The 13,930-nt window shown below is 44.8% G+C and overlaps 1 protein-coding gene across 1 annotated transcript in view; it reads left to right on the forward strand.

Moving 5' to 3' along the window:
• OS9 (OS9, endoplasmic reticulum lectin) overlaps window positions 1–13,930 on the forward strand; it is a 50,423-nt gene that overhangs the window by 6,399 nt on the left and 30,094 nt on the right. The window contains exons 2-8 of the mRNA XM_018571611.1: window positions 4,219–4,395; window positions 6,105–6,168; window positions 7,536–7,612; window positions 7,883–7,981; window positions 8,713–8,914; window positions 12,758–12,907; window positions 13,229–13,362. Of these exons, the coding sequence (XP_018427113.1) occupies window positions 4,219–4,395; window positions 6,105–6,168; window positions 7,536–7,612; window positions 7,883–7,981; window positions 8,713–8,914; window positions 12,758–12,907; window positions 13,229–13,362 (903 nt within the window). The remainder of the gene's footprint in view (window positions 1–4,218; window positions 4,396–6,104; window positions 6,169–7,535; window positions 7,613–7,882; window positions 7,982–8,712; window positions 8,915–12,757; window positions 12,908–13,228; window positions 13,363–13,930) is intronic.

Here is a 13,930-nt window from a genome sequence, read left to right on the forward strand (position 1 = left end):
TACTGCAAACAACTTTTCCTTTTGCCAGTTTTAGGGCTTGTGAAATCTCATTTTGACATATGTATTGTTGTTGTTGTTGTTGTCAGCATATTCTGTAAGGAGTGTACACACTAGCTTGTCCTGTTTTACCATTCTGAAAGCAATAAAGCCTCCTATGTATTCATGTGTAATGGTGGCAGGTGCAGGAATGAATCGGTTAAGGTGGCTGAGTGTGATTGTGTGCGCCTCACTACCTTTTTAGCTATGTACTGTTTTATATATGCAAATTTTTCTTCCTACCAAATAATTCAGCAATAAATAGACCTCTTTCACTTCCCCTTATATCAGACCCAAAGTACTATTTGTACATTGCCATAGGATAAGAAAAGACACAGTTTTATATAATGTATAGAAACAAATATTTATGTATTTGTTTAAAATGCCATGTTGATACAGTAAGTAGAGGAGAGCAATATTTTTACACAAGGACCCGACTTGCTCTAGTAAAAAGAAGCTATTGTTTCTAACCCTCGGGTTTCCTTAAAGTGACACTAAACTCAGAAGTAAAATCTTAAAAATGCATTGAAGTACCTTTAACTATTAACAAAAATGTAGATTACTTGTGTACCACTCAGCTGTAGATCCTCCAATCATCTTTGAATTGGTGCTGACACTGTCCTTCCCTTTCTATTATCTCTGCAGCTGCTTCTTTCAGGTCCTGCAACATTTCCTGTTCGCATTTTAGACACCCACTGATGATATGACTCCTCCGCATGTGCAAAGGAGTTTCTTCATCCCCTGCACACAACTCTATTGGTGACAGATGCCGGGAATGCATTGGGACTGTACACAAAAAAAAAAAAAAATCACTAGACAAAGACACTGTGAAGTTCAAAGGGCCTATTCCCACTTGTCTTGTTTTATGCATCAAAATTCATTTATTTTGCTGCATGAAAATGCATTTCAAGTCGAAATCTCTGTTTTTTTTTCTTTTCATGCCCTTCAGTGTAGTGGGGAAACATTTGGGCCCATTCACACCTACACCTGTGTGTTACAATCAGGGCCGTCTTTAACGCAGGGTAAAGAGGGCACTTGCCCCGAGCCCTGTCATGGTTGTGGGGCCCAAAGCAGCTGCCCCTTGAGCCCGCTGCCCGCCGCGGTCGTACCGTAGAATCAGCACAGAAAAAAAACCCCTTCCTGCATGTGGGCAGGAAGGTACCAAAACATCACATTAGATGGGGGGGTTGGGACGTACCAACTGTTCCATACAACTCGTACGGAACAGTTGGTACGTCCCAAACCCCCCATCCAATGTGATGTTTTGGTACCTTCCTACCCACATGCAGAAAGGGTTTTTTTTCCCTCAGGGGCAGCCGCGGAGCTCTCACAGCTGGAGGCTGAGCGGCAGAGCCTGTGTGTAGTCAAGTCACTGCACTGATAAGGTAAGCCAGCAATGATCTGGAGCTGGGAGGGAAGGGAACAGCAGCAGCTGCTGAGTGAGAGGAGTCTGGGGCTGGCTGGGGGGATAGCAGCAATTGAGGCTTGGTGTCTGGCCTGGGGGGGACAGCACAGCAGCTTAGTTTATATGGCCGACGGGGGGGGGGACTGTAAAAAAAAAAAAAAAAAAATCACTAGACAAAGACACTGTGAAGTTCAAAGGGCCTATTCCCACTTGTCTTGTTTTATGCATCAAAATTCATTTATTTTGCTGCATGAAAATGCATTTCAAGTCGAAATCTCTGTTTTTTTTTCTTTTCATGCCCTTCAGTGTAGTGGGGAAACATTTGGGCCCATTCACACCTACACCTGTGTGTTACAATCAGGGCCGTCTTTAACGCAGGGTAAAGAGGGCACTTGCCCCGAGCCCTGTCATGGTTGTGGGGCCCAAAGCAGCTGCCCCTTGAGCCCGCTGCCCGCCGCGGTCGTACCGTAGAATCAGCACAGAAAAAAAACCCCTTCCTGCATGTGGGCAGGAAGGTACCAAAACATCACATTAGATGGGGGGGTTGGGACGTACCAACTGTTCCATACAACTCGTACGGAACAGTTGGTACGTCCCAAACCCCCCATCCAATGTGATGTTTTGGTACCTTCCTACCCACATGCAGAAAGGGTTTTTTTTCCCTCAGGGGCAGCCGCGGAGCTCTCACAGCTGGAGGCTGAGCGGCAGAGCCTGTGTGTAGTCAAGTCACTGCACTGATAAGGTAAGCCAGCAATGATCTGGAGCTGGGAGGGAAGGGAACAGCAGCAGCTGCTGAGTGAGAGGAGTCTGGGGCTGGCTGGGGGGATAGCAGCAATTGAGGCTTGGTACTCCCATCCACCACACGAGGGTCTCTGGCTGGGAGTATGGAGTTTATCTTCAGCAGCAGATGGAGACTGTCGGCACGCTCCTGCCAGCTCCCGCCCCCGAGACACGGCCAGCACAGTACTGGTGAGTGGCGCCTGGAGAGCCCTGAGGAGAGCGCTGTGGAGAGCGCTGGTTTAACCAGGGCCCTGTGAGGTCTCACTAGGGCTCTGTGGGGTCTAACAAGGCTGGTTAGACCCCACAGTGTCCTGGTGAGACCCCCCACAGGCCTGCTAGGCTGGTGAGGCCCCCACAGAGCCCTAGTTTAGCCAGGCCTCTGCAGGGTCTCACCAGGGCTCTAGAGGGGTCTCACCAGCCCTGGTTAAACCCCACAGAGCCCTGTTGGGACCCTACAAAGTCCTGATGAGACCCTATAGAGCTCTGAAGGGCTCTTTGGGATTTCACCAGGGCTGGTGAGACCCCCTGGAGCCCTGGTGGGACCCTGCAGAGGCCTGGCTAAATCAGGGCTCTGTGGGGGGTCTCACCAGGGCACTGTGGGGTCTAAGCAGCCTAGCTCTGAAGGGCTCTTTACTGTGAGGTCTCACTAGGGCTCTGTGGGGTCTAACAAGGCTGGTTAGACCCCACAGTGCCCTGGTGAGACCCCCCACAGGCCTGCTAGGCTGGTGAGGCCCCCACAGAGCCCTAGTTTAGCCAGGCCTCTGCAGGGTCTCACCAGGGCTCTAGAGGGGTCTCACCAGCCCTGGTTAAACCCCACAGAGCCCTGTTGGGACCCTACAAAGTCCTGATGAGACCCTATAGAGCTCTGAAGGGCTCTTTGGGATTTCACCAGGGCTGGTGAGACCCCCTGGAGCCCTGGTGGGACCCTGCAGAGGCCTGGCTAAATCAGGGCTCTGTGGGGGGTCTCACCAGGGCACTGTGGGGTCTAAGCAGCCTAGCTCTGAAGGGCTCTTTGGGATTTCACCAGGGCTCTTTGGTTAGACCCTACAGAGCCTTGGCGAGACCCTACAGAGCCATGGTACAGAGCCATGGTGAGACCCTACAGAGCCCTGGCTTAACCAGGGCTCTGGGGTTTTACCAGGCTTTGTGTGGTCTAACCAGTCCCTACAGAGCCATGGTACAGAGCCATGGTGAGACCCTACAGAACCCTGGTCCTGGTGAGACCCTACAGAACCCTGGTCCTGGTGAGACCCTACAGAACCCTGGTCCTGGTGAGACCCTACAGAACCCTGGTCCTGGTGAGACCCTACAGAGCCCTGGCTTAACCAGGGCTCTGTGAGGGCTCACCAGGGCTCTGTGGGGTTTACCAGGACTGGTGAGACCCCACAGAGCCTTGGTGAGACCCTACAGAACCCTGGTCCTGGTGAGACCCTACAGAGCCCTGGTTTAACCAGGGCTCTTTGGGATCTCACCAGGGCTCTTTGGGATCTTTGGGATTATACCAGGACTTTGTATGGTCTTACCAGGGCTCTGTGGGGGTTCACCAGGACTGGTGATGCCCCACAGATGCCTAGTTTAACGGGCTACCAGCCTGGTTAAACCCCACCGAGACCTGGTGAGACCCCACAGGCCTGAGTGGGGCCTCATGTTTAGGTTTCGCCTAAGGCCTTGCAAACTCTAGAGCCGCCTCTGATCACAGGAGTACCAAGCAGCTGGTGCCCAAGGTTGAAGAAGGGCCTGACGCTGGGGTAGGGGAAGCCTTTGCAATGCTGTTTTTTTTTCCCTGGGTGTTGGGGAGGTGAGAGAAATTCCTGGGGGGGGGGGCCAAGAAAATGTTTGCCCAGGGTCCGATCAGTATTAAAGACGGGCCTGGTTACAATGCAGGTTGCATGCATGCTGTGCAATAAAGAAGTGTATTTATTTTAAATGAGCCTCCAATGCACAATAAATGACATTTAATGCACATGCATTGTGTTAATTTTTTTTTTTGTGTGCAGAGTAAGGCTGACAACATTGTTACAATTGCCTCAAAATACAAGCAGAATTACGAATGTAAGCTCCCTGCAGTTGCTGTGCAATTTCAACAGGAGAGAGAAGACGACAATCAGGCTTACTCTGGACTCGGAATTCCTGATCTCTTGAAACCTATGGAGGCTGCACCTTGCCTAACAAAGGTACACTGTACATTTTAACTGTGACCGCTCATATAAAGGCTTCTCTGGAGAATTTAGGGTAATTTCAGCCATTGTTAGAAACAGAACAAGCTAAGCTGTGAGAAGGTATATAGAGAATTACCCAGTTGGCCCAGCTGGCTCTGAGAACCAGCGGGGCCAACTAGCAAGATACTGAAGCTTGGCCCAGTGGTAGATTCCTCCATCCACAGAGTTTAGGGTAGATGGAGGAATCTGTTTTTCCATATGACCATAGAAAATCTGCAGATGATGTATAGGTGTATGGCCAGCTTAAGATGTCATCAGCAGAATGTAGTTGATGGAAGGGTGAGGTGCATTCAGCAGAATGTAGGCGATAAGAAGGGTGAGATGTATTTGTAGGATGTAGGCGATAGGAAGGGTGAGATGTATTCTCTAGAATGTAGGCAAGAGGAAGGGTGATATGGATATGTAGGCAATCAGAAAGGCTGAGATGGATTCCTTAGAATGTAGGCGAGAGGAAGGCTGAGATGGATTCCTTAGAATGTTGGTCGAGAGGAAGGCTGAGATGGATTCCGTAGAATGTAGGCAGGAGGAAGTGTGAGATGGATGTGTAGGATGTAGGCGATGGGAAGGCTGAGATGGATTCCTTAGAATGTAGGCGGGAGGAAGGGTGAGATGGATTCGTAGAATGTAGGCGAGAGGAAGGGTGAGATGGATTCGTAGAATGTAGGCGGGAGGAAGGGTGAGATGGATTTGTAGAATGTAGGGGGGAGGAAGGGTGAGATGGATTCGTAGAATATAGGCGGGAGGAAGGGTGAGATGGATTCGTAGAATGTAGGTGAGAGGAAGGCTGAGATGGATTCAATAGAATGTAGGCGAGAGGAAGGCTGAGATGGATTCTGTAGAATGTAGGCAGGAGGAAGGGTGAGATGGATTCGTAGAATGTAGGTGAGAGGAAGGCTGAGATGGATTCAATAGAATGTAGGCAGGAGGAAGGGTGAGATGGATTCGTAGAATGTAGGTGAGAGGAAGGCTGAGATGGATTCAATAGAATGTAGGCGAGAGGAAGGCTGAGATGGATTCTGTAGAATGTAGGCAGGAGGAAGGGTGAGATGGATTCGTAGAATGTAGGTGAGAGGAAGGGAGAGGTGGATTCAATAGAATGTAGGCGAGAGGAAGGCTGAGATGGATTCCGTAGAATGTAGGCGATAGGAAGGCTGAGATGGATTCCGTAGAATGTAGGCGAGAGGAAGGCTGAGATGGATTCCGTAGAATGTAGGTAGAGGAAGGCTGAGATGGATTCCGTAGAATGTAGGCGAGAGGAAGGGAGAGATGGATCCCGTAGGATGTAGGCGAGAGGAAGGCTGAGATGGATTCCGTAGAATGTCTGTGGTTTAAGTATTGAAGCAGAGGGTCAGCCTAACACACAACAGAATAGTGTTTTCAAACATGGGTCAGCAATCACAGCTTTTTAGTTTGACTGGTCTGGTTTATGCCTCACAAGACACTTCTTTCATGTGTCTGTGACTACAGCAGCCTGAAGTATTCAAAATGCAGTTATGACAAACTGCTGCAGGAGCATGGGGGAAACCCAATACCCCTCTACTCTGTCACCACCCACAGATTGTGAGTCTTTCTTCTGGTTTATGCTCCTCTGTTATGTTCTCTGTGTTTTTACACAATTTTTTTTTTTTAATCTGTCTATACAACTTTCTATTATTGTTTTTCAGACTAAAGACTGGTGGACGTATGAGTTCTGCTATGGAAAGCATATACAGCAATACCATATTGAAGGTGCGTAAAAAGAAATAACATTTTATTTCTGCCCCAAGACATTTCAAACAACCTTTTAGTCTTTCCAAGACCGTTGGGGTACGTTCAGATCCCACAGCACGCATGAGTGTATGAGCTTTGACATGCGCTGACAATGTGCAGTTGTGCTTGAGATGAATGCTCCAGAATGGCCTACATTCTACGGAACACATCTTATCCTTCCATCACCTACGTTCTCCAGAACACATCTTGCCCTTCTGTTGCCCACGTTCTACGGAACGCATCTTGCCCTTCTGTCGCCCACGTTCTACGGAACACATCTTGCCCTTCTGTCGCCCACGTTCTACGGAACGCATCTTGCCCTTCTGTCGCCGACGTTCTACGGAAATCATCTTGCCCTTCCGTCGCCTACGTTCTACGGAACGCATCTTGCCCTTCCGCCTCCTACGTCCTATGGAACGCATCTTGCCCTTCCGTCGCCTACGTTCTACGGAGCGCATCTTGCCCTTCCGTCGCCTACGTTCTACGGAATACATGAGTGTTGCATTGCGTTTATTTGTTTTTTTTTAAAAAGACATTTGACTTTACTTTTACTTTAACTGTTTTGCAATAAAATTCTCCTGTCTCATTTGAGACCCCCAACAAACTGAAACAATAGAGAACAAGGCTTTTTACCTAGTCCATGAAATGGGACTGCCTTGACCAATGACCTGCCCAGCACACGGTGTGAGCAAGCTCTTGCTCTTTTTGAAAGAGCTTACACTCGGTCCTCTTTCAAACGTGTATTCTGGAGTGAGAGACCATTTTGTGAGTACCTGTATTCAGCAACAAAAATGCAGACTTTGTTAATTTGGCTTGGGTAAATAGCTTTGACGTATCATGCGACTCAGCCCCCAAAATAAAAGAAATGTTGCCCCTGCGAAGAAAATGTTTAATATTTACCTCTACTGCTACCTATGGTATCTTGTGAATCTTGGTCCCAGCCATACACTGTGACTGCTTCTGCCGGCCCTTCAGCTCTAGTTTTATCCATTACATACTCTTTAGGGTACACATTTGCATTAATGGCTCAGAACTCTTCAACTGATAATTTGCAGTGTTAAGCTGTCGGAGGAACTTTCTGGGAACAAGCTTATCACATAATTTTATTGTATGACCTGAAACCTATTATCTTGTTGTTTATTTATAGGTTGCATTTGATATCCTACCTCAAAATTTAGGTGGAACTGGGGGTGTATGCTTTAAGTTCACACCGAGTTTTTGGCAGCCTTGTAGCCTTTTTTGTTGTTGAGCCAAACCATAAATGTTAAACATTTGATGTCTTCCTTTGCTGTATGTGAAATGTAGAGGAGGTTTATACTTTGTCTTTTTTAATTTTTCCCTCTTAGAGTCTGAAGTAAAGGGAGATATCTTGTACCTTGGGTACTATCAATCAGAATTTGACTGGAGCGACGAAACTGCAAAGGTCAGCAGGTTCTCATGTCATTTCTTTGATTTGGTTTGAATGCAAAATACTCTATTAATAGTTTTGTATTGTCACTATTGTTTAAAGTCAATCTTTTAGTCTAAAGGTTAAGTTTTGCCAGCATGTGTAGTAATTATTATAAGCAAGGTCACATTGCTGGTCTTGTTGACCCTCACCAGAAATTTGCCCATGTATGACCAAGCTTTGTTGGTTCAAACATACTCTGACCTTGATTGCTTATTTATCGAATATTCTGTTTCCTTCTCCTAGGCTTCTAAACACCATAAACTTAAGCGCTATCACAGCCAGATGTATATTAATGGTTCTAGGTGTGATCTGAACGGGAAGTCTAGAGAAACAGAAGTTAGGGTGAGTACTTGGGTTTATAATTGCTGCATGTGTCCCCATTGAAGAGATTTACCCTCTATCTGGTAACTGGGGTCTCCAGTACAAACATTGATCTGAATTGCAACTTTAAGTTTTCACGTGAGCGGAATGTGACAACTATCTAAGGGACAATATCCCCTCGCTTTGAGGAAATCTTCTCTTCTGCTTTGTCTCGAACAGTAGTGAATGTAAAAAAACGGCTGACCATATACGGTCCAGTTGATTGAATCAGGCAATATCCTTACAGTGTGTGGCCCTGCCGGTGCAACAGAAGTGAAGTCGACTTATATTGAGGGTGCCAGGGCAAATATTTTTACTCAAACTGGTGAGGCAAAATCTTACATAGAGAAGTCCTTACCTTACAAGACCTTTTCACTGCCCCCCCCCCAGCAACCTAAATGATCTAAGGAATAGGCTGCATGAAAGGACTGCTGTCAGCACCACAGCCATGCCAATAGCATCACTTTCTCTTGCTGAGGAGAGCAAGAATTGTCAATTACAAGGCTGTAGTGCTGAGAAAAATGGTTCTTGTGTGCAGCCTGCTACCTATTCCGTGGCTCTTTTGGCCATCGCTGGGAAGTGGTCTGTCAGTCACCAGTAAGACCTGCTTATGTAAGCTTTTGCCTCACCAGTGAATGCTTATGTGTCATTTCTCCTTATGTCTAGCTAATGTAACTTGTATGTTTTTTTTTCCCTTTTTTTTGCTATTGCAGTTCATGTGTGAGGAAGGCTCTGGAGACTACATTGCACGAGTGGATGAGCCCCAGTCTTGTACTTATGTGCTGACCATACATACTACTCGCATATGCAATCATCCTTATTTGCGGCCTCCTACTACAGGCACCCCACAGTCCATAAAGTGCCATCCGGCTCTCAGCCCGGAGCAGTATGTTGAATATGTGAAAGCACAAGTATGTAAGTAAAGCAGACTGCTTCTTTCTCTTCTGAGAGTCAAAGCTTGTATACAAGGAAAATAAACACTAGTGATTAATGTGTTGTTGCAGCCCACTAAATGGTCAGCATTAGCGGTAGTAGTAATGATCACAAGTAATGGTAAAGTACAACTAGCATGTAGTTCTTAGCTAATGGCATGTTTTCCCTGTGACTGTCAGGTTTTTAAAATTGGTCATCTAAGGCATTGCTGCAAAGAAAAGGGTTAACATTTGTGACTGAGACAATGGTCCGAACCCACTGTATGTGAAATAACGTGATCGTACACAGTTTCGCATCGACCGAGTTATCCCAAGGACGTGGCAATATCACTCCCAGCCTCACCCTGCACAGAGATTTCCCAGCTAGCAGGACAACAATTGCAGGCCAGCAGACTGAGAGGGATCGTCACTAGGGTTGATTAACTCTGTGACAATTGAAAAACATAAACAAGGCCTAGGATACCTTTTGTCCTTTCAGAAGGAATATGACAGGTTTCACTATACAGTAGCGCTCTTCATGGAGACTAGGATACTTTACATTCTTATTTAGAGCGTAGAGATGAACTTAAAGATTTTTAAGCTCATCCTTTAATAAAAGATACGGTGCAGGAAAAATATTCAGAATAAGATGGTAACAAAGAGAGAACGAGATAACAGTGAAGTAGAAAGGAATAAAAATAGTTTACTTAGCAAGTCCTGGGTTTTGCAAGTTCTGACAGTCCAATGCAACAGAAGACTGATCTGAATGGCTCTTCAAGTAAGGCTTGCAAAGGTTCTTTGAGGTTAAAGGGGAACTCTTCTAGGCTGTTGCGAGAGCCTCCTTTTAAAGATAAAACGAGAGCCCTGACTGCCCTGCGTTTTTTTTCCCCCCCGTTAAATTATCTCAGATCAAGCCCAAGCTTGACATGGCTGTGAATTATGGCTGGCCCAGGAGGATAAGGCTTTTCAGGCCGCTGACCATTGTAACCCACCCATGATTTATATGTGTGGATTTCTCTTGACGAGACAACTATTTATGCGATTCATTTTATGATATCATTATCCAATTCTGAGTTATGGAAATTGGATTAATATTGTCACTAGGGATGCACCGATACCATTTTTTTTAAGACCGAGTACGAGTACCGATACTTTTGATAAAGTACTCGCAGATACCAATTACCGATACTTTTTCTTAAAGGGACAGGTCACATTTTTTCTAAAGCAATACAAACTAATGCTTTAAGGTCACTTTCTTAATATTATGATTCATGAGATGACGAGGGAGCATGACGCCGGCTTCCCGGCCAATCAGAATGCTTCCCGGCTTACGGATTTGCTAGCTTTCTGACCAATCGGGAAGCCGGGCAGCGCGTCATTGCACGCTACCCGGCTTTCTGATTGGCCGGGAAGTCGGCTCCATGCTCTCTCATCACAAGTGACGAGAAGCATGGAGCCGTTTCCTGGCCAATCAGGAAACAGGGCAGCGTGTAATGATGCGCTGCCCGGCTTCCTGATACAGGAAGTACTCGTGCTAGGCATCAGAGCATTTGGCCGAGTACGAGTACTCACCCAAATACTTGGTATCGGCACCGATACTAGTATCGGTGCATCCCTAATTGTCACACATTCCTTCCTCATCCAACAGGTGATCTGTAGAGAATTAGCTGAACTGTGCACGACAATTACCATGGAATGCGCTATTTTATGACACCTATCGTAAAAGAATATTAAGGCTAACCTGTCTACCCCAGGCCTAGGGAGAGTTCTAGATAAACAATCCAGTTTGATCAAAGGAACCAGGTTAGCAGATATCTGGTGCTGGAATTTGAGGATGCCTAAGCAAAGTTGTGGTCAGCCTGAGGTAATATGAACTAGGAAGGCTGCATTTTTTGCCCAATGAGGGAAGAGAGCATTTTGTAATTAATATTGACATGCTCAAAGCTCGTTACTGTCACAACATTTACCTCGCCCGCTTCTGATCTCCACTCTCTTCACATGTCAGCATTTGACAATTCTATGTTTATTTGGCCTGGTCACCCTCTGCACACTGTGGCTCCTTCCTCTGGCCCCTATGTCACTACTGTGTCCTGTTTGTGACCTAGAGCCTGGAGGAAAGAACCACAGCTCGCAGAGGTAAGCCAGGTATTCAACAGGCCTAGAAGTGTAGAAGATTTCTTAGCCAACATAGCTCATGAAGAGGGGAGAGATCGACAGCGGGAGGGGTCAGCATTGAGTCTAAACTGACTTTGACTGAGGCTAGAAAATTTTTTTTTTTTTTTTTTAGATAATTATTTTCAACAACTAGTGTTTTTCCAACTTTGCTTTCAAATTTGAGAAAACCCAACTGTTTGTTTTTGCATTCACACAGCGTAGTTCTAGATAGATCTACAGGTGAAACGCGAATAATTAGAATATCGTGCAAAGTTCATTTATTTCACTAATGCAACTTAAAAGGTGAAACTAATATATGAAATAGACTCATTACATGCAAAGCAAGATAATTCAAGCCGTGATTTGTCATAATTGTGATGATTATGGCTTACAGCTCATGAAAACCCCAAATCCACAACCTCAAAAAAGTAGATTATTACATGCAATCAATAAAACAAGGATTGTACATAGAACAATATCGGACCTCTGAAAAGTACAAGCATGCATATGTACTCAGTACTTGGTTTGGGCCGCTTTTGCAGCACTTACTGCAATTACTTTTGCACAATATTCTAATTATTTGAGTTTCACCTGTATATGTCTGTCTGTGTAGTAGGCCCTTGCAAGACTTTCGCTCAATTTCCAAGTGACCGGACACTCCTAGGCTAGGGGCAGACTGAGCTTTCTCTCATTAACACACAATAATTCTGGATCTTACAGTAAACTCTCTGGTATGGTGGACAATATTCAAATTTAGTTTACAACTAATAATGAGATTTGTCAGCATAGTACAGATAGGGTTATTTATGTTAACATTGATGCTAAAATACCAGGAGAGAGGAGGGGACCATCCCCTCCTCTCTTTGCCAGCGTCCATCACCAGGATGGCCGTCGGCAGTTAAGTGTGCGTGACGTCATTTGTGCGCAATGATGTCCCAGCGGGTGTCACTTAGCAGCCACTCTGGGTCACACCTGCACTTGGGCCTCCTCTGTTCCAAATATCACTTTATTTTAATTCGGCATAAAAACCGCAAAACAGCTTACACCTTTCTGCCCAGACCCTGAGCCTTAGTCATAGCTAATATACACATCCACATGTAAAGTCTTGTATACTCCCAACCTCAAACGATAGGTGAGTAATTACCTTAAACAAAATGTACCCATGCAGCATATTAAATGCTTTGCAAGATCAACATTTTAAATAAGCCCGCAAGTGCAGGTCCACAGACTGAAGAACAGCAGTTGGAAAACAGAGGGTTAAATATTGACGCCCAATGCACCTGGATGCATCAATAAACGCATACCTAATACAATGACAACAAAAATTAATGAATTTCAATTGGTGTGGTTCACATCACTGCACCATGTTGATGCGCATCTATTAAAAAGGAGAGCAGACTGCATTCTTCTGCAACGCGCATCAATGCAACACACGTGAAAGCGGTAAAATTTAGTACCGAGAAAAGCTGCTTTCACAACAGAGCATCCAACGTGCCAGCAGCATTTTTTCAAATGTTTTTTTTTTTTTACGTTACGCTATTTTAATGAGAATATTTACTAAATATAAAATGGATATTATCCCTATTTTGCTGCAAAAGTGGAAATACACTTAAAAAAAAACAAAAAACACATTAAATCTATTTTTAGTGTTTTTTTTGTTTGGCCATAAAATCCTTCTTTTTTTTCCCCCCAGCTGACACAAAGCGCATTGTGGAGGAATTGTCAGAAGAATTAAAAACGCTGGATCTTAAAACCGTGCCACACAAAGACTCTGCTTCTGCAGATCAGGAAAAGCCACTGGATGTAGCACAATCTCCAGAGGGATATCCACAAGAGGACAGTGGTAGGTGGCATTGTTAGGTTGCTGATTTCAGAGTCTATATTGTGTCACAAAAAAAATCAACAAATCAACTTATTTGCTCTAAAGACACATGAAGTACACGTTTCATGAATTCCTTTTTTTCAATTAATGAAAATTTGATGTTAGACTCTTAAATGTGTTCTGACATTTCACTGGAATTATTAAAAATTTTAATTTAATTAAAAGGACAGGCTGTGATTGAATATTTGTTACCAGTAGTGTAATATCATGTTGATGCTATGCATACACATATACTGTATATATGCGTGTTTGTGATTTTCTGACTACATTCTGCTTTGGCAGATTCTGCTGCAGCTGAGAGGGCTGAGGATGAAAGCGGTGTAAAGCTAGAGCAAGAAGAGACGGAAGCCGATATATGGAATAAAATATTTCAGCCGCACGATCCAGAAACGCAGACCCCAGATACTGAACCTACAGTAAGCTATCTGTACAGTGTGCATGCTATAAAATATTTTGAAATCCACTTACCGCACACAGTTATTTCATGCACTTAAGTTAATTTTCAAAGACGAGTATACTTGGTTGAACCAATACCCTTCTCCTTGATCCCTTTTCTCAAAAAGTCAAAAGTAAAAGCACACAAATACCTGATAGCTTTGTCTCCCTGGAACACTATTTACTAAAATTCAGTGAGGGGAATTTATCCAAACTAGAGCAGACAGAATCTGGAGCAGTTGCCCATAGTAACCAATCAGCTTCTCTCTTTAATTTTCAACTTAAACAAAAGAGAAAAGACGATTAATTATTATAATTGCTCCAGATTGTGTCTGCTCCAGTTTGGATATATCCCCCTTGATCTATTCAAGTTTTGATTGAAGAGAAAATGGAAACTCTGTGTACTTGCACGCAGCTGATAAATTGAACATATATCTTCCTCATTATCTCTGGCAATGAGATCTTTCTTTTTTTTTTTTAAGCTAAGTCTGGTAGTCCTTGCCCTAATTGGCTCTTTTCAAATGTCCCAACTTTGGCCTTAGAAAACCA

This window comes from Nanorana parkeri, unplaced genomic scaffold (genome assembly GCF_000935625.1).
Source record: "Nanorana parkeri isolate BGI_ZX_2015 unplaced genomic scaffold, ASM93562v1 scaffold1792, whole genome shotgun sequence".
NCBI lineage: Eukaryota > Metazoa > Chordata > Amphibia > Anura > Dicroglossidae > Nanorana > Nanorana parkeri.